The sequence below is a fragment of the Balaenoptera borealis genome (genome assembly GCF_965194805.1).
Source record: "Balaenoptera borealis genome assembly, chromosome: X".
NCBI lineage: Eukaryota > Metazoa > Chordata > Mammalia > Artiodactyla > Balaenopteridae > Balaenoptera > Balaenoptera borealis.
This window is the reverse complement of record NC_138881.1, coordinates 111829489-111856066: the sequence shown is the minus strand read 5'-3', so window position 1 is coordinate 111856066 and position 26578 is coordinate 111829489. Positions and strand designations below refer to the sequence as shown.

Sequence of the window (26578 nt, the reverse complement as noted above, 5' to 3'; positions counted from 1 at the left end):
TTCCAGTTTTGGTTAAAGCTACATGTTAGTATATGCATGTGAAAACCCCTAGAAGAATATGTATCAAACTGTTAACCATGGTTCTCTCATGGAAGGATAGGATGATACAAGAACTTTTGCTGTGTGCTTTGTTTATTTCTGTACATTTGAATTGTTTATAATGAGCACTATTATTTTTGTAATTAAAAATATTAGTAAAAGAAATGAATTTACCCTTAATTCGACTGCTTTATTGTAATTTTTTTTAAAATGTATAAAGTAGGGGCAAAAGACCTGCAAATTTTTCCATTTCTTTAAGCAAATATTCCATTATCAGGATGAGAAAAAAGCAAAAAAGGGATCAAAAACCTCTTCCCCCTTTGGTAACAGTGTTCTGGTCTTTCTACATGACGGAAGATAAAGGAAGAAATGAAATCTGTTTCTTGTTTCTGTTTTGCGTTTGTTTGTTTTGCAAGATGAGGAGTAACTCTGCGTAGAGGTCTGGAACCATGGGGGCAGCAAAGAAACCACCTCAGTAGTGAATTACTGTCCCAGTCGAAGTTGCCAAAGCCCCACACTGAAAGGCAGAATTACCCAGGACTGTAAATATCCCCATTCTCGCATTGGTAAGGATGTCCATAGATACCTTGAAACTTCAATCCTGAAGCGAAAGCCTATGGCTCATCCGGGGGCAGCACGTCAAAACCTTCCCTTGAGCTGGTGTTCTGTCTTCCCGTGGAGAACACAGACAGAAGCTGGCCGGCATAATTTATGCTGCAAATGGCTTAGGAAATCGTCCTGAAAAGCAACCCAGCTCACAGACCTGCAGGAAATGATGGGAGGAAGAAGTGGAGAAGAAGGAAGAGGTAAAGAACATGCAAGAGTCTTTCTTCTTCAAATGAGTAGAAAGCATACTCAGAGTTAAGGACCTTCCTGTGTGCTTCCCTGGCCAAGACCCAGCAGCTCCCTTAGCATAGCTCTTCTCACTCTGCATGCTCTTCTGGACTGTACACTAGACTGAGGGCACAATAAGGACAGAGACCTTGTCTGTCGTGTTCATTGGTGTATCTCCAACACCTAGAAAAAAAAGGATGTTGAATGAACACTTGTTGACTGTTGAATGTTCTCTACTGCAGATAGACTCTATCTGGAGCGGTCTACCTTTGTACCATGCAGTCATCCATGGGTTGGAAGGCTGAAGAGAGCTTGCGGTCAGCTTGACCATTGGTGCCAAATACAGTCAACTTGCACTTTGCTTGGAACTCTCTTGTGACAAACCTTTTCTTTACCTTCATGTTTCCCAGATACAGCCAAAAGGCAGCAAGAAATGGAATGAAAAATCAGTTCAACCTCCATGAGCTGAAGATGAAGGGCCCTGAGCCAGTGGTCAGTCAAATTATTGACAAACTGAAGCACATTAACCAGGTATGTGTATATCCAACAAAAATGGAAATGACAAAAAAGTGATGGATGGATGGTGCCCAGTGTTCAAACTGTATTTTGGGGCTTTTGGAGAGGCAGCCATTGTTCATTTTCTTCAAAGAGTCTCTCTGCTAAAAAAGGACTTCTGACCCTTGTTTTCCACCCCACTTTTAAATTATAAAGAAAATATTGTAATATAAGAGAAAACGGAAGGAAAAGCATTTCTCACAACCCAACTAGTCTATTTTGTTTTCATTTTTACACGTTCTTTTTTAATATTTGTTCATAAAATCACACACAGACTTTTTACATAATTGGAAGTATACAAGTGATTTCTAGTTCTTAAAATTAACACTACATTGGAAACACTTTTTCATGTTGCCATATATCTTTATATTAATCATTTTCTGGGGCCGCAAAAGATTCCTTTAAGTATTAATTATAATTAATCAATCTGCTTTTGCTATGCATTCGGATTGCTTCAAATTTTTACCATTATAAATAAAGCTACCTTTCCTGCATAGCGCTATCTCCTGATCTTAGATCATTTTCTTAAAATACTGGGGTTATTGGGTTAAAGGATAGGAGCATTTTAATGCATGTTTGCAAACCACTCTCCAGTGGGGACGTATCAGCTTTCACGGCCACCAGCAAGATACGAGAGGACCAGCTTCACTGCACCCTTGCCAACTTCTGACTCACTGCCATGCACCGAGACACCCACAGATTCCCTTAACCTGTACACAGTTTTTCCTCTCAGAAGGAGTTTAGTAACTAAGACACAAATAGAAGTCAGTTGTACCATCTGCTTGTGATTGCTTTGTGGCCACAATTTTTTAAATGCCATCAAAAATGCCACCAGATACCAGAGTGACAGTGTTCCTACCCCATGGTCCATGGGTGGGAAGGCGCTGGCACCACTGACTTCTATTTGTAGCCTAGGAAGAACTTAATGAAACTAAAATCCTTATGCGAGGACAGAGGTTTCTGTATGACAACGCTGGCATGATTTCATTTTTTAATATAAGTTTAGCAGTGAACTTTTTGCGGTTTTTAGAAAATGTTTGGAAGGGCTTTCTAATAGTGGTGTGTTTCACTGCAAATGGCATGTGAAAGTAGTCACTACACTTTTGAGTAATAAATAGTTGTTACTGCTGCTGAGAACAGGATAGTGGCAGTATTTGCATTAACAGATCCTTCTTTTGGTGAACTCACAACCTCACTAAGTTCTATAAAGCCTGGTTAGATATAGTATGATTATTTCAAAACACACCTCTGAAGAGTTCAGAGCACAGTGTGAACCACTCACTGCTGAACTGGTGTGCTTTACCTGGGGCCAATGGCGGTATTTCTCCTCTGAATTATTTCCAAATTATCTCAGACCAAATGTGTCTGTGTGGCTCCACTCAACTGGCTAGACCCAAGCACTGGTGAGGCTAAAATCTCAGGGTCCATTACTGCGCCCCTAATTCTAAATGAAGAATACTGTCAACAGATCTCTTTGGTCAACAGACGTTAAGGAACACCTACTGTGTGCTCAGCCAGGTACCAGCGAGTTTGAGGATTCAAAAGAAGTCTAACCTTCTGTTTTCACAGCTTCCTTGGAGGAGACGCACAAGCATGGAAAGTGCTTAAATACAAATAAAAGGCAGCCTGTAAGACAGTGATGCTGTCCTCAGTTTTGGGTGGTTTGCTTAGGCCTAAGGTGGGCTAGGCTAGTGTAAGAAGGATTTCATAAGAAATATCAGAGAAAGACCTGTGGCTGGATGCCCACCGTGAAAAAAAGGGAAAGCTGCATCAGACCATATGATCCAATAGTCACTAAAAATATTTATAGCAAGCCCCTTTAGTAAAGACTTTGGATGTTTGATATGAATGCTGTGGGAGACCATGTAATATCATGAAAAGAAGATGGGCTTTGGATCCAGATGGATCTGAATTCAACTGTGGATCTTACTAGATATATAACCTTGGGCAAATCATTCAACCTCTCTGAGCTTTAGTTTTCTCATCTGGAGTACTTAGAGTTATCAAAACAGTCCCTTACAAGGTTATTATGAGGATGAGAAATTATATCTGTGTATCTATATCTATATTATCCCATTATATAAAATTTATATATAATTATACATTTTTACATATATACACAAATATATAATTACATGTGCGTGACACAGTTAAGATGATTATTACATTCAGGATTTTCTCTATAGGCAGGACTTGAGTGAGTTTGAAAGGGAGCAGTATTCCAATACTTTGTGCCAGTCTAATTCTGCCACCCAAATTTTGGGTGGGTCAAAAAGATCCCTTTGATGCATCTCTTTTCTCTCCCATATTGTTTCCTTCTTTCTCTTTACACTAACTTCCAGCCACAAAAGCTGAAGCCACTTCATATGTAGGGAGGTGTATATTGTCAGTGTCGGAAAGGTCACCATTATAATTACGTTTGCCATGGATGTATGTGTGAACATTTTTGGTTCCCTTACAAATACCATTGAGCAACCAATTAATTCTCATTGATAGACCAGTTTTACCTGTTTCAATTGAGCTGTTAAATTGGTTGGGCTCCAAACACCCACATTGATTTTTTTTTTTCATCTGTGTTGCTTTACATGGCCAAAACATATCTTCTTTCAGACCCTCAATAAAGTTCATATTTTGGCCATGATTCAATCTGAAATTGAGATACTTTAAGGGAAGTCATAAAGAAGAATGTTAGGATGACGATGATGTTGATGATGATAATGTGTTGTATTTGTATAGCACTGAACTATATTTCAAAATGCTTTCATGTCCTAAAAGTCTAACTGCTCATGTTGGAAAAAATATCCAGCCTGGAATTGTATAAGATGTAGTACTGTCAAAGAATCATGCTTTTCAGGAACTCACTGTTACCCTTGGATATTATTTCATCCTCACTACCTCCTGCGAGGTACGTGATAATGTTTGTCCCTTTCTTATAGCTAGGGAAACTGAGGCAGAAAACCATTAAAGGCTGTGCAGGCATGCTGCCAAAACATCCAGTAAGTTCAGTTGAAAATTCCATTAATCATCCAGATGTTGTTTCCTGTACACTGCCAAACATCTGGATTCACTGAATGCCTGGCTAAATTGACCTAAAGTTTTAGTGATGAGGAGGTAGAATCAAGTTAACTTGCCCCAGTTCACATGTAAGTGAGTGCTGAATCCGGGAGTGTAATGTTATTTTCCTAAGCCCCTCACTTGGTGCTGCATCTATTAAACTACAGTAGGATGCTCCAACGTACACAACTATAAATGCGGAGATACTTCTGTCTATGCATGTATGCCCATGTGTGTCCATCCAGATGGGCTGTAGCTAGGCCGTTTATGAGCACATCCCAAAATAACTCTTCACTTTCTTCCATGGAAATTCTCAGCTGCCTCCTTTCAGGTTATGGTTACTGTTGATCGCACTGGAAATAATATATTCACTAAGGGAATAATGTAACATTATTTCCATATTGACAGTCCCACGGTGTAACCTTGAGGGGATGGGTTCAGGGTCAGGCCTGGGCCTCTTTCCTGGGAAGGCCTGCAGGTGTGGAATGTCCTCCCCTCCTCCTTCCAAGCCAGAGTTCTTGTGTAGCATTCCCACGATTGGAAATGAGGACCCTTTTTACTTCCTTTTCAGTTTCTAATTTGTGTGAGGATTTATCGTCTTGTGTTAGGAGAGGAATTGAACTCTTTTAAGTCTTCAGTGTCAGTCCTGGAATTTGCTGGGCCATATTGCTTTAAAAAAACCAAATTTTGTTTTTCTTAGTATCCTGCTCCAGGGCTCCTGCATGGAGAGAAGACCCCACAAATACCAGGAATGATCACAATACATTCTTGCCCACATGACACTGTGGGCCGTTTGTCCTCTAACCCAGTTCTGTTGGTAATATTTTCTCTCTATGAGTAGCTATGTAGTTAGTGTTAATTTAGCAGTACCTAAACTGCTACAGAAGTTATTGTTCCCAAGGACAATCTAGCTTGTTTATTGTTCTTCCTCAGTTTCAGTTCAGGTTCAAATGAAATTCCAGGAATTGTTTCCCTGCCTGTTGTAAACAGTTGAAGCCACAGCAGTCAATACCTGCTCATTTAGTGTCAGAGCTTTTCATTCAAAGTGGGATAAAGTCTCATCTGTTTGGGATGGTTGAAATGCCCTACTGAATGGCGGGGGTGTGGACGAGGTGGCCTCTTAAGATTCCTTCCAGCCTTGTGATTCCGTGATTTGTGGCTCAAGGTCAGGCTTTAACCCAGCACCCTCTTGTGAACAAGTCTTGTGACTTTATTCTCTGCCCTGCCACTCTTTTTAAAACACCCTGTTCCCAGGTCATCCCTTTCTACTTTGTAACCTCTCATCTTTTCAGAGATTCTTCCCTTCCCACCAGTCTTCCAGCCTGGGCAGATGGAACTTAAACTTGCCCTTCCCCCCATGCAATTCTTCTGTTCTACTGCCTTGTTCTCATTAGGCTATGAAAACATTAAACTGTAAAAACACTTTTGCATTTATCACCCTCCTCCAGAATCAGATAGGTGACCTGTCTTCACATCTTGTTAGCCATGTGACTCCATATGGATGATAATAATTCTGCCATAAATTTGCATAGCACAATTCAGTTTGTAAAGCTCTTTCATGTAAATTACATAAGTTGATCTCCACAATGACTCTGAGAAGCAGACATTATTACCTAGATTTACCAGATGAAGAAACTGTGGGCACTGGAAGTCTAAGTGATCTTCATATAGTAAGTGGTAGAACTAGACCTAGAATCCAGGATAATGGATTTCAGTCTCTGTGCTCTTTCCTTCGACATCTTTAAAGCCATGGCACACTTGCTATGGTTAGCACGCTCCATATATAAAAGATGTGCAGAAGTACAAAGAGCAGAGACTCCTTAATTTGTCTAATGGTTTCCAAGTCCCTAATATAGTAATGTCTATGGTCTGAAGCTCTGAAATCAGCAGCAAAGAAAGAATAAGCACGTTGTTTGCCAAGTCTCAGTTGGGAAGAGTCTTAGAAAACTGAACACCACAGTGTACGGTGTGGAAACTGAGGCACTTTGGGTTTGAGTTATAGACAGCAGACAGACTTTTGATTAGCTATCTTGAATTCATAAAATGATTTTAAATGGTCGAAGAAAAATTTAAATGTAGAGCAGACAGTGGAATGTCTCCACTTCCATCCCCCTTCATCAATACCGGAAAAGTATGTTTTAAGATGCCTGACGGATTACTCTGGTGTCATGAAAAGACACTGACTTTTGAAATAGAAAGTTACACATTTTGTTTTATAACTTTATTTATCTGTTTGTTTATTTGTTTTTGGCTGCGTTGGATCTTCGTTGCCGCACGCGGGCTTTCTCTAGTTGCAGCGAGCACGGGCTGTTCTTCATTGTGGTGCGTGGGCTTCTCATTGCGGTGGCTTCTGTTGTTGCGGAGCACGGGCTGTAGGTGTGCCGGCTCAGTAGTTGTGGCGCACGGGCTTAGTTGCTCTGCGGCATGTGGGATCTTCCCGGACCAGGGCTTGAACCCGTGTCCCCTGCATTGGCAGGCAGAGTCTTAACCACTGCACCACCAGGGAAGTCCCAAAAGTTATACTTTTAATCAGTTAATTAATAAAGTTGTTACATGTGAGAAAAGTGCCCAGGACATGCCTTAGTATGTAATTTTTAAAAATCTTTAAATGAATCTCAGGCATGATCGAAAATGCTTTGAGTAACTTTTTCCATCGTCTTCTCACAATAAAACCAGTGAGGGTCATAAAATGCTAGCGTACTCCAATGGTTGCTAGAAAAGCTAACACTGATCTAAAATGTCTAAACAAAAGGAGAAACCTTTTGAGAGTCAAATTTTAAAAAAGGCCTTTCCAAATGAAAATATGTGCCAGTGTCTGTCACACTTCTTCACATACAAATAGTGTGGCAGAACTCTAGTAAATGCCATTTCCATATGGAGCCAGAATGTGTGTGTGTGTGTGTGAAAGACAGAGTATCTACAATGGCATGTTTGTTTTTTTTCTTTCACATCTTTATTGGAGTATAATTGCTTTACAATGGTGTGTTAGTTTCTGCTTTATAACAAAGTGAATCAGCTACATGTATACATATATCCCCAATATCTCCTCCCTCTTGCGTCTCCCTCCCTCCCACCCTACCCCACCCCTCTAGGTGGTCACAAAGCACCAAGCTGATCTCCCTGTGCTATGCGGCTGCTTCCCACTAGCTATCTATTTGACATTTGGTAGTATATATAAGTCCATGCCACTCTCTCACTTCGTCCCAGCTTACCCTTCCCCATCCCGGTGTCCTCAAGTCCATTCTCTATGTCTGCGTCTTTATTCCCATCTTGCCCCTAGGTTCTTCAGAACCATTTTTTTTTTTTAGATTCCATATATATGTGTTAGCATACGGTATTTGTTTTTCTCTTTCTGACTTACTTCACTCTGTATGACAGTCTCTAGGTCCATCCACCTCACTACAAGTAACTCAATTTCGTTTCTCTTTATGGCTGAGTAATATTCCATACAATGGCATGTTAACAAGAGCCAATAAATGACTTCTGAGTTACAAAAGGACAATGTGAATTGGTCTTTAAATACCAGACCTAGATTCTGTGGAGCTAAACATGATTTCATGAAACAAAAGGGAATTAGCTGATGCGTTCCAAAACACATTTATCATTAAAAAAAAATCTTCTGTCATTTTGCTTAATAGCCTGAAAAATAATTACAGTGTCTGGTGGCTTTGGGGAGCATGTGTTTTTAATATCTTAATTACTATGTACAGTTTAATAACACTGCACCAAGATGAATTCCCAAGTATTTCATATTAAGTTTCTTGAAAATGAACTATTTGCTTTATTTAGAATATACAGGATTAAAGGTACTTGAATTGGGTCATGTATTTTAGTCCTTGCACACTAAATTAAATTATTCAAAAATGGAAGATGAGTCAAGAGTGGTAGGCCAAAATGTTGTTGATAGCAGTGTTGTGGTGATCTTGACTTAACAATGAAGGAAAATACATGATCCTTTTTCATTGCAGTATTGTACTCTTTCATAAACTTTTTTTAAAATTTATTTATTTATTTATTTTTGGCTGCGTTGGGTCTTCGTTGCTGCGCAGTCTTTCTTTAGCTGCGTCGAGTGGGGGCTACTCTTCGTTGTGCTGCACGGGCTTCTCATTGCAGCGGCTTCTCTTGTTGTGGAGCACGGGCTCTAGGTGCGTGGGCTTCCGTAGTTGTGGCACGTGGGCTCAGTAGTTGTGGCTCATGGGCTCTAGAGCGCAGGCTCAGTAGTTGTGGCTCGCGGGCTCAGTAGTTGTGGCTCACAGACTCTAGAGCGCAGGCTCAGTAGTTGTGGCGCACGGGCTTAGTTGCTCTGCGGCATGTGGGATCTTCCCGGACCAGGGCTCGAACCCGTGTCCCCTGCATTGGCAGGCGGATTCTTAACCACTGCACCACCAGGGAAGCCCCATAAGCTTTTTCTTTTTTTAGTAGGAAGTATTAGAAGTGTTAGCTATGGGAAGACAGGTTTTACATATGAAAAGGAAATTCTATCAAATTATAAAGACTACCAGGTTTACAAAGTTAGAAATGTATTTCCAAAATATCTATGAAATCCATAGGGTCTCATATTCTATTTACATCTACCTACTGACCAAATGCAACAAAGCAAACATAAGCAGTTACAAATGATTGCTCTCTACCCCCATAAACCTGGATTATAAGCAGTATATTGGTATATGTATGTTCAAATACTATTTGGAAACTCAGAGACAACTTTTACCCAGATATATTTATGAATATATATATATCCTGCCTCTGGACTGTCAGCTCCTTAAGTCTGGGATCCTGCATACAACTCTTTGTCTTCTGTAGCACCCAACATAGTGGCATATACAGAATAGACCCTCATATACAGTATTTTATTGATCAGTTCATTCAAAGAACGCAACCTTTGCTGCCCTCAATTTATTTCTAAACTTTGATTTAATTTAAGGTACTTTTCACATTCAGTATTAACAAGTTTCTGTGCTAAAGGGCAGGGTTACATAAGTACAGGATTATAGTTTGCAGGGGCCTTTAGGTCATAGGGTCCAACCCTCTGATTTTATAGATGAGGAAATGAAAGCCAAGAGAGTGGAATGACTTGTCCAGAGTCATACTGCTAGTAAATGACAAAGCTGGGACTGGAAAATGAACAGATCAATATTGTATAGTGACTTTGCTCTGCTTCCAAAGGCTCTCATATAATGCAAAACATGCTTGCAGACATGCAAGCACATTTTCTTATACAGTACTCCCAATCATAGCAGAAGCCCCTACTTAAGCCGTTCATCTTTGGAACAAAAAGTGGTATATAGCACGAGGCATGAATTTGCCAAGTTTTTATCTCTTATCATATCTATTAACTAGTGTTTGGTCATAACAAGTACACATCAGTGCCTCCTGCCTCATTCAGCCCAGTGAGCAGTTGTTGCACGTGGGTTGGGAGTGGGGGTGGGCTCTCTGCTGGGATCACTGGACCAAAACCAAGCCGATTCAGCAGGAGCTGTTGCTCCTGGTCTTATACCCGCTCATAGAGTCTGACTTGGGCCCCTGTCCACATTCAGGATTAGTCATCCTTTCACTCTCATGCTCTGAATCTCAGCTCCTCCACCTTCCTGGGCACCCTGTAATAATTTATCCAGTGCCTTCTCCCTCCTTCCAGATGGCAAAATTAGCACCATATTAGTCAGTGGGTTTCTGTGCCAGTTAGCTCAGTTGTTTAGCCAGCGTATTCAGATCGTATTCCACGGGGAGTAGAGATGTGGGAGAGGTGCTGCGGGGGTTATTCTGAGTCCCCCGTTCCTACTTTAACCAGAGCATGTCTAAAATCTGCTTTACATATGGGTCTTCTAAGTAAGATTTCACTTAAACAAAGGGTTTCAACTGCTAAAACGATAAAAAAATCTCAGGGTGCCCTCGAAGCTAATATTAAAGGTTTAATCCCATATGAGCCATTTCTTCATTTGAGCATTCACTCGATGAATGTGCTAAGTATCTGCAATACACAAGGCAGTCACAGAATGCCTTCCAATCCCCATCAGGCACCTCCTAAAATGAACTGTTAGTTAAAATGGAGACAACATGGAAAGTATGAACGGCTTGGTGGCGACATTATTCTGATTGGAAGTGATGTTCCTATCGGAAGGCCCGTTATTCTTGTACTAGTGAGCCAAAAGCGTCTTCTTTGAAGCTGAAGACCAACACAACTAAGTTTTCCTTGCCCATGTCATTAGGATTTTGACAAAGTTCAATGGGAATAAAACTAGCTTCTCTACAGAGAGCAGGTACTTTTGCCCCTGGATGGCAGCCCCATGTTAACTGGCTCAACCAAAGGTTTGGCCTTACTCCTTTATGCCCATGGTTATTTGAGACCTAACCTTCAACTGTAAACTTATTTGCCATATGACCAGGGATGTTTCCATATTCCGTGTAGACTCAGTGTTAGTACTTAGTGAATGTAAAATAATAATAATGGGGTCGGGCTTCCCTGGTGGCACAGGGGTTAAGAATCCACCTGCCAATGTAGGGGACACGGGTTCAAGCCCTGGTCCGGGAAGATCCCACATGCTGCGGAGCAACTAAGCCCATGCGCCACAACTACTGAGCCTGCGCTCTAGAGCCCACCAGCCACAACTACTAAGCCCACGTGCCACAACTACTGAAGCCCGTGCGCCTAGAGCCTGTGCTCTGCAACAAGAGAAGCCACCACAATGAGAAGCCCGCGCACAGCAACAAAGACCCAACACAGCCAAAAATAAATAAAATAAAATAAATTAATTAAAAATAATAATAATAATAATGGGGTCAATTCTGTATCCCTAACTATATGCTTTCCTTAGATAGCAACCACAGTGCTTTTGCATGGCAGCTATTAAGTGGAATATTTCCAGCAGAGTTGTAATTAATGTCCAAGGTGAAAATTGCATTATTATTCATATGTACTTCATTTTATTGGATAATTTCCTAACATAGTTAAAGTATGATCTTATTTGTATAATTAGTTGATCTAGATATTATTTTCTTCACTGTCCATATTTTGCTAGTTCATCAGTTTTCAGGGTAATATCTGTTCTGTACCATGGGTAAGCAGTTGACAAAACCAAAAAAGCTAAGAGAATTACCACTGTGGTATGTCATAGATAATGAGGCCCAAGTTCCGATCAGTTATATCCCAGGGCACTGAAGACTCTTCTGGTTATTATCATGGTATCACTATTAGCAAATTTTGAGTCATCACAACAAGTAGAAGAAGAGCCAAAAGACTGGAGACAGGCACAAATTTTTACCCTCACCTTTAATACGAAGTGGAAATTGGACTGTGGAAACCACAAGTCAGGGAGCCTGGTGTCACATCTTCCCAGAATTCTGGACTAGAATCTTGGAGAGCATGAGCGTTCCGAAGCCACCGTGATGATTACTAGGAGCCACTGTGGGCTCACTCCGAACAAATCAGACCACTTCCACCTGTGTGTGTGTGTGCATGTGGTGCAGACATGGTATATCGAGATTTCAGCAAAGTGTTTGATAGAAATTCCTATGATCGTTTTTAAACAAGTGACACAGAATGTTGGCTAAGTAATCATATAGTTGGGTAAATGTGTAGCTGATTAACCATCATTCCTAAAGAGTGTTTTCTTAACATATCAGTGTCAGCCTGGAGAGAGGCTTTTAGTTGTTTGCTTTGACCTTTACTGCCTAAAGTTTTTACCAGTGACTTCACTGCAGACAGAGAAGGCATACTTCTAGTATTTAGTGATGGCATGAAGCTAGATGGGGTTAGCTAATACGTAGATAACACAATCAGGATCTAAAAATGTCTCAGTAGGATGGAATGGCAGAGAAAACTAGCAAAGTGAAATGTTACAGGGAGAAATGGGAAGTATTACATGTAGATTCACAAACATGACTTAGCCGCTCTTTTGATGTTGGGGCCGTTATTGGTGGGGGGAATGGAGGGAGGGGCATGCAAGTAAGTAGCTAGAGAAATATTTGGGATTGTAAAGTTCACTATTCCACATGAGTTTTTAATAAACCAGTACTACCTGTTTCGGTTGTAAAGTCTTATTGGTATGTGATTTAGAGTCATAATGAGAAAGTTGAGAGGCGCAACACTGTGTAATCTAGTTTGGGGGAAAGTACGAAGGCTTTAGAACCAAACATAGATCTATGTTTAAGGCCCAGATATGTCACTTTGTAGTTGCCTAGCTAATGGCCAAATTATCTAACCTCCCTGTACTCAAGTCTCCTAATCTGTGAAATGGGTATACTGCAATCTATCTTGAAGGGTTAGTAGACGTGTTAGAGATGATGCATGTAGTTAACACAATAAATTAAAGCTACTCTTCTTCTTTATATTATGATAGTATGAAGAGTTAACATAAAGGAAAGTCAGAAGTAACCTTTTAAGTAGCTTGATTCACTTTGCCTCAATTTATCACTTTCTGGAATGTAGAGACTACAACTTTTCTAGTTTGGGTTATTGTTTAAATGATTTTAGAATTTTGCACATAATTATCTAAACCGTAAAGGTTCTTGGAAAAATATATCTAGCCAATCTTCGACAGATTTTTGAACTATTTAAAGTTTAGTTTGGCTCAAAGTAACTGAATGGAAAATGAAGATGATAAATTTTAAAAAGTATATATACATATATACATACCTATATATGTTCATATGTACATATATATACATATATATATGAAGGAGTGTGTGTTTAAGTTCCTCAGCTTTTCCCAAGATTGAACTCTGCCCTGAAATGGAGCATCTATAAATAGGCAGGCTATCCTTAGAGTACAGCTTAGAGATTTTACAGATCATGATCCAGAAGTCCCATTTTAATCTTCAGCCCCACCAGGACCTTTCATGGGAAGGATGGTATCAAGTGAAGAGACTTCAGAGCTGTAAAGTTCAGGGCAAGTTAATCTGCATTCCTTTTGCATCTTGCTCTCTGGTTGAAGATGGTGAGAGGTTCCTATATTTAAAAGCCGGCTGACCTGATATCCTTATTGGCAGATGTCTCGCAGGAGGTATTTAGAATGATTTTGAGCGGCATTATAATATGTTTGTGAGTGTGTGTATTTCACATGCCGACAGAGCAGAAAGAATTCACAGGGCTTGGGGCTACTAGCTTTCTTGAGACACCATCACTTTCGGCTGTCGGGCTGATGTCACAAATGCCAGGAACACTGCCTAGGCCCAAATTCCCAAAGCTCAATTTTGCATTGCAGAGCCTAAGGCAGACAAGACCCCTTCCATGGGCTCTACCATCAAAGAACTATGGAATTTGTTAGCTACAGGCTGGGACCAGCCACCACGTGTTGTCAGGCAAAAGGAAAGCTGCCCCCTGCTGCCTGAGCCTTTGTCCCTGCCTGGGATACCATGGAAAATGGGGAAGGAATCCAGACTCATTAATGAGCTAATACAAAAGGTTAAGCCAGGCTGGAGGCAGTTCGTTATAGCTGCATGTGGATGCTTGAAGGCAGTTGAGAGCCGAAGGATCTCCAGACCAGAATCCAGTGGTGCTGCTGCCTTTGTCCGCCAGACCCAAGCGTAGGATAAGGGTATCCCTGTGGGGAGCAGTTTTCTTATTGCTCGTATCTTTTTTACAGAATACCATTCCCTGAGCTATTGTGTGGCAAATTGCTTGATCAATAATTGCAGTCTGATAACCCACAGTACAAATTATTGTTAAAGCTACAGGTTTCATGATGAGATGCTGAGATGGAGCTCGGCTCTGAGCTTCTACTTGGTTGAATAGCCTTTGTTCTTGGAAATCAGTTAAACCATGACTACTTCTCTGACCCCTTTTCAAAATGAAACTCATCAGGAAAAAAATAAAGTAAAAATAAAATTTATATGTATATATGAAATTTATATAATATGTATATTTTATATACGTATACATATATATCTCCTCACTGTTTATTTAGCAGTTATTTACTGAATGCTCGCCTTATGTGTGGTGCTGAGTTTGGTGGGCTCTATTGATAAAGACATAGAGAACCCCTCCTCCTTATACAGACTTATCACATATACATATATCATTATCATTTGAATTCATTTGCTCAGTATTGAGCAGCTCTGTGTACTGGAGGTAGGGGCTGTGGACAAGGATACAGGGATAACTTAAGCACAGTTCTTGCTTTCAAGGAGGGTGATGAAAACATACCTACGTAACTATAATCCAAGGCATAGTAAGTGCCACGAGAGAAGTATAAACCGACTGCTCTGCTCACCCAGAGAAGGGAAGGATTAATCTCTACCAAGGGAATTAGACAAGACTTCAAAAATAGGTAGCCTTTAAGCCTTTAAGGCTTTGAAAGATGAGGAGAATTTTGACAGATAGAGGTTAGCGGGAAGGATCTTCCTGGCAGAGGAATGTGGTATGCACAGTGGCACAAAGACATGAAAGTACATCAATAGCCAGAGTGGAAGAGGATGTAGGCAGTGAAAGATGAGACTGAAAAGGTGGTGGTACAAAATTTGGGAGGGCCATGAATAGTAGAGAGAATCTGAACTTTTTTAGCAGTGGAGAGCCAGTGCGGGGATTGGAGCCAGACTGACACGGTCAGATCAGTGTTTTATGATGTTAACTCCACGAGGAGCATGAAGGGTGGCTTGGAGATCAGAAATTGGAAGCAAGGAGTCCAGTTAAGGTTGATGGGTTTTGTTAGCCAGGACATGGGGAGGCTGGAGCGGGCAGTGGATCGGGTCTCCGGAGACAGGGGAGCGTGGTGTGACAGCAGACCAGTACCTAATCCAGGTCTCACAGTAGAAAAGAAGTTTTAAAAAGTTCTAGTACCTCATTGAACCTTAAGTAGAAGTTCTCACAATGGAGTCTTTCGAGTCCCTGATGAATGTGTTAACTATTACTTTTGAATCAATTTGTTACACACTTTTTTTGGTCAGGATTCCAATTAAAAGTGGCTCCTTGGCTGTTGAATGTTGAGCGCCATCCATTCACCCAAGTCTCAAAAATTACCAAAACTGTGAGAAAGATTGAGAGAGATTATAGTGGTTTTTCTTCAGCTGCCACCGTGGGTGCTTAGATGTGTTAGAAAGACGACTGTGTTTCGTGACAGCCTCACAAAGAGCAGGACGGGAGCCGAGGGGAGCAGTGACTGCCTTCCCCAACCTCCTTAAAACAGATTTTCCCAATTTGTTATCAACTCCTGTGTTTTTCTAATTATGGCAGCTACTTACAGTTTGTGCTGTTTCCCTAGAATGGTCTCCAGGAACTTTATACACTTTATACATAGGACCCTGCTTGTTCAGTTTACTCAAGCATGTGCTGACAATGAGCTGACCTGACCTTTCACCAACGCGGGCTGGCAGGCAGGCGCTGGATGCCGTTTTTTCTCTCCACCTGAGCACTCCTGGCCCTTGCTGGTCAGAGCAGATGCAAAGAAGGCAGGCAGCGTAAAAGCTTGTTTACAGCACTTCTACGAGGGTAGGGTCTTATCTGCCCCATTCACCACTGTATCTTCTGCTTCTGGAGCAGTGCTTAGCACATCGTAGGCAATGAATAACTATTTATTGCATGAATAAGTGAAGGATTCTGTTCCAACTTTTGAACTGGCTGTTTAACTCCAGTTTAGGGAGACTGTAACTTTTATCCTATGCCTGTCCCAGCATTGTACTTTGGAAGCAGATAACGTGTTTCCTAGTTTCACAGGTATGCAGACAGAGGGCAATTTTGACCCAGAATGGACCATCTGCAACATTTCACTAGTACTTGATTGAGATGATGAGATTTGGGACTTTTGAGCTAAGACAATTTAATGAGATTTGGGACTTAGATTGATACTGTAATGGGTTGACACTTTAAGGGCTATTGGGATAGGGTGAATGTATTTTGTACATGGGACAGATGTGAATAGGGGAGAAAGTGTACGCGCATGTACAGAGAGAAAGAAAGAGAGTAGGGGGATTCTTTCCAGCCTTAAAGAAAATATTAAATGTTACACTACAGTTTACCGTAAAAGTATGTACAGAATACTCTAAATCTGCCCAAAGTCATCGAGAATAGTCCTTCCTGAGAGAGTGGCATGGACATGTTTACACTACCAAATGTAAAGTAGATAGCTAGTGGGAAGCAGCCGCATAGCACAGGGAGATCAGCTCGGTGCTTTGTGATCACCTGGGGCGGTGGGATAGGGAGGGTGGGAGGGAGACGCAAGAGGGAAGAGATATGGGGCTATTATGTGTATGTATGGCTGATTCACTTTGTTATAAAGCAGAAACTAACACACCATTGTGGAGCAGTTATACTCCAACAAAGATGTTAAAAATAAAAGAAAAATAGAATAGTCCTTCCTTCACTTTAAAATTTTATTTTACTTTTATTTTTTCCAGCTTTATTGAGATATAATTGACATATAACATCGTGAAAGTTTAAGATGTACAACATGTTGATTTGATACATTGTTGTAAAATGATGACCACCATAGCATTAGCTAACATCTCCATTCCATCACATAATTACCATTTCTTTTTCTATAGTGAGAACATTTAAGATCTGCTCTCTTTCTTCACTTTCTTGAGAAACTGTGGTGGAATAGTACCGTGTCTTCCCCGAGAGTCCTCATTCTATTTGTTCAGAAGTTCCTTAACTTGGCAGAACCTGGAAAATCTGTGCACTCACTGTTCTGTCTCCCTTTTCTGACCTCCATTTGGCGGCTCTGCAATGATCTTTGACAGAGACCCCAGGCTGTGGCCTGCTGCCTCCTACTATGCCTATTCTGTCACTGTAAAATACAGTATTGAGCGAAGATGGAAAACCTACTTTTATCTGTCAGAGCCTGAGTCACGGGAACTTTCATTTTCTGGCTGTCTCCTTTCAACTCCAAGCTCAGCTTGTTGAGGCTTGAAGAGCTAAGATGAAATAGTAATTCTTGTATCTATTTTATTTCTAGACTCATCTTTCTGGATCCTGAAGACTGTGGTGATTCACGCCTCAGTTATGGGTGGCTAGATATTGGGAAACTTTCTTATTTGCAGCCTATGAAAATGAATAAAGTGATCAAAATCTTTATCACCACCTATCCTGTTTACACAGCTTTCTCGTGCTTTCCCCTAGGAAATAGTTTCTTTGAGGGAGGACAAACGGGTCTGCGACCTTGTCTACTTTCAGCATCTTCTTCGGACCTACTATGTGCCCCTCACTGAAGTTATCACTTCTCTGCTGACATCACTGGTCCTCGACTCTCTTCCCTGTAGCCATTCAGTCACCAAGTGCTTTCAGATCATTCTTTGGAACCTGCTTTGTCTGAGATCCTTTTCCATCTGTATGCCATCACCCTAGTCCAGGCCTGCCTTACCTCACCACCAATCCCCTGATGGGCACAGGGACTAGAAAAATCGATGAGACACTCACTGCCCTTGGCTTCTAGGGACCCGCATTCATTTTTTACATCTCTGTTTTCTTATAGCACTGTAGTCTCCAACATGACTTTATATTTTGCTTTATATTTTTCTTTTGTTGATCCATTTGTATAACTTCTGTCTCTGCCACAAAAATACTTGTTGCCTTCCTTTTATAGGTCCCCCAAATATGGGACTTGACTCCCACTTATGCCACGCTGCCTTCCCTGCGGGAGGGGTACCTCTTTCCCCACAACTGCTCTTCTTCCTATCCACCCACTCTCATGTTCCACATAATGTAAGAATTTTTCTTATAGGTCGATTTTTTTTCTCTATGCCCTTAGTGATTCTGTCTTTAATGGAAAGTAAAAAATGGCTCCTGGAAAAAGACAGTAATCGAGACTAAATAGCATTTATCGAGCACTTGCTGAGCGCTGGTACTACTGGGTGTTTCGAAACATCTAATAAAAAGCACCATGCATGCTATATGTTCCCTTCTAGATTAAAAAAAAATCCGTAATCTATAAATGCTTTTGGCTCGTGATGATGAACAGCAGCAGGTTTTTTTTTTTTTTTCAAAGCAAAAACACCAGAAGTTTGGAAAGGAATTTGCAAGTTGTGTTGTGATGCAACTGATCTCTTTCTTCCTGAGAAAGTTGGTTTCTTGCCAGAGCGTTCAATTCAGGCCCACGCAAACTGGGTGTATTTATAGAGGGCCAAGGGAGGAAGACAACATGATAAACTTTTCTCCCCAGTACAGCAGAGAATGGTAAACGATCACCAGGTGAATGCCATGTAGCACACAACTTGGAGAGCCAAATGCCATCATGGTACTTGGCAGCCAGACATCTACTAGGTTGAAGCGTTCCCCCCAACCCTGTAGGCAGCCAGTTCAGGTCTGGAGACTCAGAAGTGTTATTCTGGATGATGGCAAGCCCTCAGAGGTTTCCTGGAGCCCTCTCAGTGTGGGGGACATCTAGGAGGATGTGCTCACTAAAAGTGCCTCCAAATTCTTCATATAAAGATGTTAAGAAAATAAGAATCTCTGCATTTAAAGTGTTTTAGGGGCTTCCCTGATGGCGCAGTGGTTGAGAATCTGCCTGCCAATGCAGGGGACACGGGTTCGAGCCCTGGTCTGGGAAGATCCCACATGCCGCAGAGCAACTAGGCCCGTGAGCCACAATTACTGAGCCTGCGCGTCTGGAGCCTGTGCTCCGCAACAAGAGAGGCCGCGATAGTGAGAGGCCCGTGCGCCGCGGTGAAGAGTGGCCCCCGCTTGCGGCAACTAGAGAAAGCCCTCGCACAGAAACGAAGACCCAACACAGCCATAAGTAAATAAATAAATAAATTTAAAGTGTTTTAAAGTTTATGAGGCCCTTTAATTTATATTACCACATTTATTTCTCACTAATATTCTGTGAGCTAGCTATCATTAATATTCTCTTTTACAGATAAAGAATTTGACACTCAGATATTAAGTGACTAAAAGGTTGCATTTACTCTAAGTTCTATGATCTTTCTTCTACTCTTTGGAGGGAAGAAGAACCATTAAGACAGTCTCTTCATGTAGCAGGTCATTGGAAGTAGCCTGGAACTAGCAGCTCTACCTCTAGCAATTTCTTCCAAGGCAAGAGTGTGACACTCCACAAAGATGTGTGTATAGGATATTTCAGTGGCGGTGTCTGCATAGAAAAAAATTAAGAGCAACCCAGATATCTATCAGTAGGAGATTTATTATGTGAACTGTGTCATTTCTATATGATGGAGTAATCTCTAGCCATTAAAAATATTTTTAAAACATTGTTATGGATAGAAAGATATCCACGACATATTGTGAAGTAAAAAAGCAGGTGATGAGACAGTAGTAAAGTACAGTCCAATTTTAACAAAAATTAGCACGTGTATAAATGTATTTATGGGGAAAAGTCTGTAACAATACATATCAAAACATTAGCAATATCAGGGTAGTTTTCATTTTCTTTTTTACCTCTCTGTACTCTGCCCAAATACTTTTTAAAAATCATCTTTAAATCAGAAAAAGCAGTGTTCTAAGACATAAGATTATAGTTAACCTACCCATCACAACTGTATGCATTTCTCTCATTTTCCCCATTAGCCTTCATCTTTTCAGACTCAAAAGGCCAGTGATTTTAGTCTGTCATCATATGGCATTGCCTTGTTCTCCACCTTTCATTATCTTATTTCCCCTTCTCTGGACATTTTCCTGTTGCATTTTGTCTCCTTTAATACACCATCAGCAGAAGGTAATCCCAAATATTCTGGGAATAAGGTACAGGAGCACATACATAGTAGCTCCAAAATCAGTACTGCAGCTTCAAAGCAACTTCTCTCTTAGTGGGTTGCTAGGTGCAGTCATTCAAAAGTTCAGCTGTCAGTGGGAGAAGAGTAGTGATTAAAGAGCTGTGAATGCTAGTACGTTTTGTCTTAACTTCAAGATGTGTATGTAGTCTCCACTTTATATTGCCTACTACACCAGGATCCAGCTAAACCCCAAACTAAGTTTGATTTTGGGGAAAAAAAACCTTTCAAATCAATGAAATAAATGCTGATTCCAAATATAACAAATATTCAGACTCTATGAAATAAGACAGCCCTAATCTCTCAGAGACCAAAGATAAGGCCATCTGACAGCTTTGCAATGTCAGAGACTTTCAGTCATTCCTTTACACACATGTAAAACCTTCAGACTTTCTTGAGAAAATAACCTTTATTTCAAAAATAGCTTTGAAGTTTGAAAATCAAAGCAGACCAGCTGTTTCTCAGCACAGAAAGGACTTTGCCTAAACTGCTAGAAAGCTAATAAGGATTTCAAAGGGCAGTGAGAACTTACTCTAATGCCCATAGTACAGGGAGCACCAGGGGTGGGACAAGCTGTTTACTGCAACTAACACGTTAACTAGGATCTGTTTTTCTCCTTCCTTTCACAGTCCCCTGGCCTCTTTCTTTCTTTTCCTTACCTTTCTTTTTTTTCTTCTTTTCCCAATTTTTCTCTTATCTCTCTTTTCTCTCCCTCCACATCGTTTTTTTTTTTTGTTTTGTTTTTTGTTTGTTTTTTTTACCACCTCATTGCCCAAACTTGCTATGGCATAGACCTGGAGTATTTTTTAACTATTCATTATATCTTTTGAATGGAGTTTTTTTCCCCTCTGTTTTTTTTTTTTTTAAAAGGAGGTGAGGTGAATATTTTATATTTACTCCACAAAAACAAACAAAAAGTAGACTAAATCCAGTGGCTTCTTACTTGTGTGTGGCCCCCATTGATTTTTTTTCCCTCTGTGGGTCAGTCGCCCTTGATAGAATAAAGGTTCCCACCCTTGCACTAAGGGGTCTTGCCAATTTAATTCTTCTTCAGAAAAGGAGATGAATAACAGTATGGACAATTAGTTACCGTGGGTGGGAGAAGGAATTTGACTGGAGGCAGTTTTCTTTGGAAAGAGATAGGAAAGCACAAGAGGTTGCAATAGTTTTACTTGTGAAAAACAGAGGGTATGAAATAACTTGGTGGAAAGTTCAGCTGAGAACGGGAACATCTGGGGCTTATTCATGGTTTTTCAGAAGTTTTTGAAGTTTTTTTTATTAGCTGGGTTGACCTCAGATTGAGGAGGAGATTTTTCAACTGTTAAACAGTTTTTTCTTTGCATTCCTAAAGTCATATTGTGTTCAGCTTGTTAATATGTGCGCAGGGGGCCTTGGGCAGAGTCGGCCAGAGGGGCATGCTTTCGGGACATATTTCCCCATAGCTGGTATTTCCCTTTCTTGTTGAGGATTTGCATGTGTCCCTTTCATCCACGTACAGCAGATTCCTCGGCAAATAATTGCATTTGACATCACAGTTGTTGGAGAAGATGCAGGGGAGGGGGAAACATCCCCATTTCCCCCACACTGAGACAGCTGGAGGGAGGAAGCAGGTTAGACAGGGAAATACATAAACATACCTGGAATGTAGCAGCAGGTAATTCTGTCTGTGTTAGTCATGATAATAACTTGCATGTTGGAATATCAATGGCGGCATAGGTTCCAAGATGTCTAGAATTCAGAAAGGGGAAAAAAACCCCACCACAAATCGACACCTAACATCCCATTGACTTATTGGGCCTGATGCTGGAAATATTGGCAAACACGTTTAGTTAGTATCAGTGGCGCATGTTCCAAGGCACTTTCCCCTAAGTTTTTTCTAGAGAAGGATTTTAGGTCATTTATTTGGAGCTTCTGGTGGCCATAGCAAGAACATCCTGCAGGAAGACCCCCAACCCAGCTTCTGATAGGCTGAAGGGGGAGGGGGCGTCATCAGATTGAACTCCTGTAGAGGTTCCTATTATTTGGGACCCTCAGAAAGGCAGACTCTCCAAAAAGGAGTGTTTGTTCAGGGCGTGACAGTGTTGAGAAAAGCGAAAAATAATGTATGCACTCTGACCAGAAATAACTTTCTGTGTTAGAAATTAACCAGTACTGCCTAAACAGAAGCCCTCATTCTTAATGGTCTGCAGAATGTTCTGTGGCTAAACGCTTGGAGGTATAAGTCAGTGATTTTTTTTTTTTCTATTAACTGCCAGGCCTACAAAGCTTTCGTGCAAGCAAAAGAATTTAAACAAATTTCCAAAAATTTGACATTTAAAAATTTGGGGAGTTATTCCGACACAGATGTTCTGTGTTCTGTATTGAGTTTGTGGTCTATGCCAGGCTCCTTGATTAACAGCTAGAAGACATACAGACAGTTCAGTAAATCAACACATTTGATTTCTAAATGCTTATTGTTTATTTAGCTACTGAGTACCAGGCACTTGGCTAGGCCCTGGAATCTGTAGAGGCACAAAGATGAATCAGACACAGTTCCACCCTCAAAAAGCCATTGGTCTCATAGAGGAGACAGGCACAGACACAAATAATTACAATAATTGGGCTTCTAAGATAGGTCTAAACAAAGTGTTGTAGGAGCACAGATGAAACTATTAGACTCAGCTGCAGGAATTGGGGAAGAATTTATGAAGGAAATGGTGTATGAGATGACTCTTGCAGGATAAATAGAATTTTAACTGAGGAGGTTACTCAAGGCTAAGAGAACAGCATGGGCAAAACATAGAGGTGTGAAACCATATGGCGCCTTTGGTGATTAGTGAAGGTACCTGGAGAGAATTGTGAGAGTTGGGGGACCCAGGGGAAGTATAGCTTGGGCAGTTATAAACCTGAGTTAGCAGCCTGAGAGAAAAGTCTAACAACAGATTTTTCTTTTTTAATCTGAACAGTATCATTCCCTTGCAGCCAGGTCCCTTGGGGACAATATTAGGACTCAGCCTCTACTCTTTGAGGGTCCACAACTAAATTAAGAGGCAAGGCATTCATATATACCTATACTAGAAAACAGAAAGACACAATATGCATGGACACCGGCTGAGGAGTGACAGTGGGAAAGCGCAAGATATATTATTGGTGATTTGTTGTTTTGAGGCCAACTTGGAGCCTTGGTATACCCCCCCACATTCAAATATCACACCCTTCCTAGATAAACACTGCCACAAACCACGAACGGACTTCATTCATCAACACTTGTGGTTGGGAAGGAAGGGGACAGAGGAGAAAAGGTTGGCAGGCGAAGGAACAAGCAATTCATTTTTAGGTTGGAGAATGAGAAAATTAACTGATCATAAATTCTGGGTGATTGGTTTTTCCCCTGTTTTATCATGAATAAAGGATCTGTTCAGATTTTTAAAGTAACACCTCATAGTACAGAATGGAATAAGCAGGCAGGCCATATTCCTTCTTTGTTTTTGTAAAGGTGTGAGAATAGGAAGTTTGTCTGACCCACATGTGTGGACTCCCTAGGGGACAATAAACCCTTCTCATCATGTACAAGCACATAAGTATTTGACACTTCCTGCTGTATTAAAAATAGATTCAGTTTAAATATTGAGTAATGAGTCATTTTGAGGACCAGGTGCTTACACATGGTTATTATTTTGCCTTCAAGAATTTCATAGATAATCCTTGGGTGAATTTATGTTGCCCCCAGTAGAGTTTCTTTCTGGACACCACTGTGTAGGTCCTCACGAATGGCCTTAGAGAGGAAGCCCTGGGGAGAATGTAGTTTACTAAGAGTGAACTTCCTTACTCTCTCTTTGAATCTGTTGGCTAAGGCATCTGATGCCTTTGAGAGCATCATTCTTCCCAGTACATTTCCATGGTCCTACACTACAAGGACCAGTGCACCTGCCTTGTACTGGAAAGGAAATAAGTGTCAAAGTGAGAACAAAATAAGGACAATTGGCTCATTCCAAGTTTGTGTGGGACTGGAGTACAATTGCTCTTCCCAGTGTGTTGGAGGGGGGAAAGGCAGCCACATGGGGGAAGGAGTGTTAAATTGTGGCTTGTGTCCAGATCCACTCCAGCTATCATCCCTTTAAATCACTCCAAATAATGCCAAGTTATTATTTAGAAGTGAATTTTCCAGAGAGCCTACCTTCTGAATAGCAAGGGGAGATCTGCTAGTGAAACCATTTAAGTCACCCACGACCCCCACTCAAAACTGGATTGATGCAACCACAAAGGGTCAGGGCTCCAGAATATTCCATCCTGAATAAGATGTGATGCCAAGTTTGCAGTGACTCTGGGGCATTAAAGGTCCCGTGGCACTTCTTAAAGGAGAGTTTGCCCTGACCTCCTTGGCCAAAGTTCACATCTGGTAATTGCATCTGTTGACATTGGCTTCCCTTGTCCTTTCAGCTGCATACAATATTGCCTCTCTCGCATCCTGTCTTAGACTCTTGCATAGTGTTGCTATGTGCTATTAAACAGCAATTGCATCTCACCCAGCGGGGAATGCATGTGGAAATCCTTCGGGAAAAGTGGTGCAATAGAAATGTTGGATCGACAGTGTTTTTTCTTTTGTGAGCCAGGAAGTGTAAGTGTAAGAAACAGATCCAAACACTGTGCAGACTAACTGTTAATGTGTACAGCCGAGGAAGAAACCACCATATGCAAGGCCAGGTACGCCAGGGGTCAACAAAACCCCTTAGAGATGGGGAAACGAAAACAATGTTTTTTAAAGTAATTTTGGGGGGTGCCCTATAAGTTCAGGATAACATATAAAGAATTTTGGAGTTTTCTGGAAAGTAGAAATCTTCTATTTGCATGGTCTCTGCAGTTTACAAAGTGCTTTTTATATACACAAACACATTTAATTCCCATAACCCTGTGAGGTAGGTGTTACTGTTATCCTAATTTTATAGCATAGGAAACTAGGGATTAGTGAGGTTCAGTGATCTGCCTAAGATTTCACTTCTAGCAAGCGGAGGAAACAAAGAAGATGGGAATCCAAGCCTTCTGACTCCAAATTCTTTACTCTTTGCAGCATACCATAGCTTAATGAATGTTTTGGTTGTGGTTTGATGAACAAATCATGGATCTGGCATACCTTCTTAGGTACATTTTAAACATTGAGTTACTAGAATTCTTGGGACTCTGGAAGCCCAGGTATTTTTGACACCTGAAAGTTAGGACCAAAATGCTAACTTCTTTTAAAAAAAGAAACCTTTCTAAAATAGACTCCCTTACCTTATATGATTGCATTGTACTGCAGATGGAGATGCTTTAAGTTGTCACTTGAGTGTCAAAGACTCTTTTTGGCTACTTCTGCCTTTGGCTCTGTCTCAGAGGCCTCCAGCCCTCACCGAGTAACTCAAACAAGTACTGTCTAGCTGGCCTATTTTCATTTTCTTGTTACTCCTGCATTGTTGGATAAATAATGGTATTTTGCATCCATAAAAGAGTGAGTATACATTGGAAATGACTAGTTCTACAAGTAAGTAGTTCACTTATCTGATGGGATCTGTCTGTTCCAGTATAAATTCATTGCTATGAAATACTGGCTGTAAGAGCCATGAATATGGAATTAGGTAAGAGGTAGAGAAAAGAGCTCATGCATACTGTAGAAGAAAGAAGCATGTATAAACTGAGCAAAGAAACACATTTCCTGGGGGACAACATAAAATAAAACAAATATTGAGAAAAGTGAGAGACATGGGCATGGAAAAGAGAGATTTCAGAAGACTAGCAATTGAGTTTTAAAAAGTATCAACTTGCCCTTCCTGTAGTTAGTGTGCCTCCAGGCTGATGGCATGATTTTAGTGGCTGAAAGCTAGGGTAAGAAAGGAGTCTGGGAAGCCATTGCTGGCTTCTTACTGGGTTTTCACTCCAAGGGCAGGCATTTTCATCCAAGCTTATGTTCCTCCCTTGTCACGTTGACTAGCATTTCTCTCTTTATTACAAAGATATTTTTAACCACTTTATTGAGATACACTTTACATTTCATAAAATTCACCCATTATAAGCATACATACAGTCTGAAGAGTTTTACTAAATTTATACAGTTGTGCAACCATCACCCCAATCCAATTTGGAACATTTCCATCAGCCCAACAAGTTCCCCTATGCCTGTTTTCAGTCACTTCCCATTCCTATTCCCAGCCCTAGGCAACCACTAAACTGCTTTCTATCCCTATAGATTTGCCTTTTCTGAATATCTCATATAAACAGAATTACACAAGATACGGTCTTCCGTGTCTGCCTTTTTTCACTTAGCATAATGTTTTTGAGGTTCATACATGTTGTAGCATGTATCAATACTTTGTTCCTTTTTATTGCTGAGTAGTCTTTCAGTGTCTGGATATATACCACATTTTGTTTATCCATTCACCAGTTGATGGACATCTGGATTGTTTCCAGATTTGGACTACTATAAATAATG

At 40.8% G+C, this 26578-nt stretch overlaps 1 protein-coding gene and 1 pseudogene across 2 annotated transcripts in view; one reads left to right on the top strand and one right to left on the bottom strand.

Annotated features, from left to right (window-relative positions):
* LOC309621046 (cytochrome c oxidase subunit 7B, mitochondrial pseudogene) overlaps positions 1–26578 on the bottom strand; it is a 576424-nt pseudogene that overhangs the window by 13054 nt on the left and 536792 nt on the right. The window lies entirely within an intron of this gene.
* GPC3 (glypican 3) overlaps positions 1–26578 on the top strand; it is a 427066-nt gene that overhangs the window by 313058 nt on the left and 87430 nt on the right. Inside the window, exon 6 of the mRNA XM_082377895.1 lies at positions 1284–1404. Within this exon, the coding sequence (XP_082234021.1) occupies positions 1284–1404 (121 nt within the window). The remainder of the gene's footprint in view (positions 1–1283; positions 1405–26578) is intronic.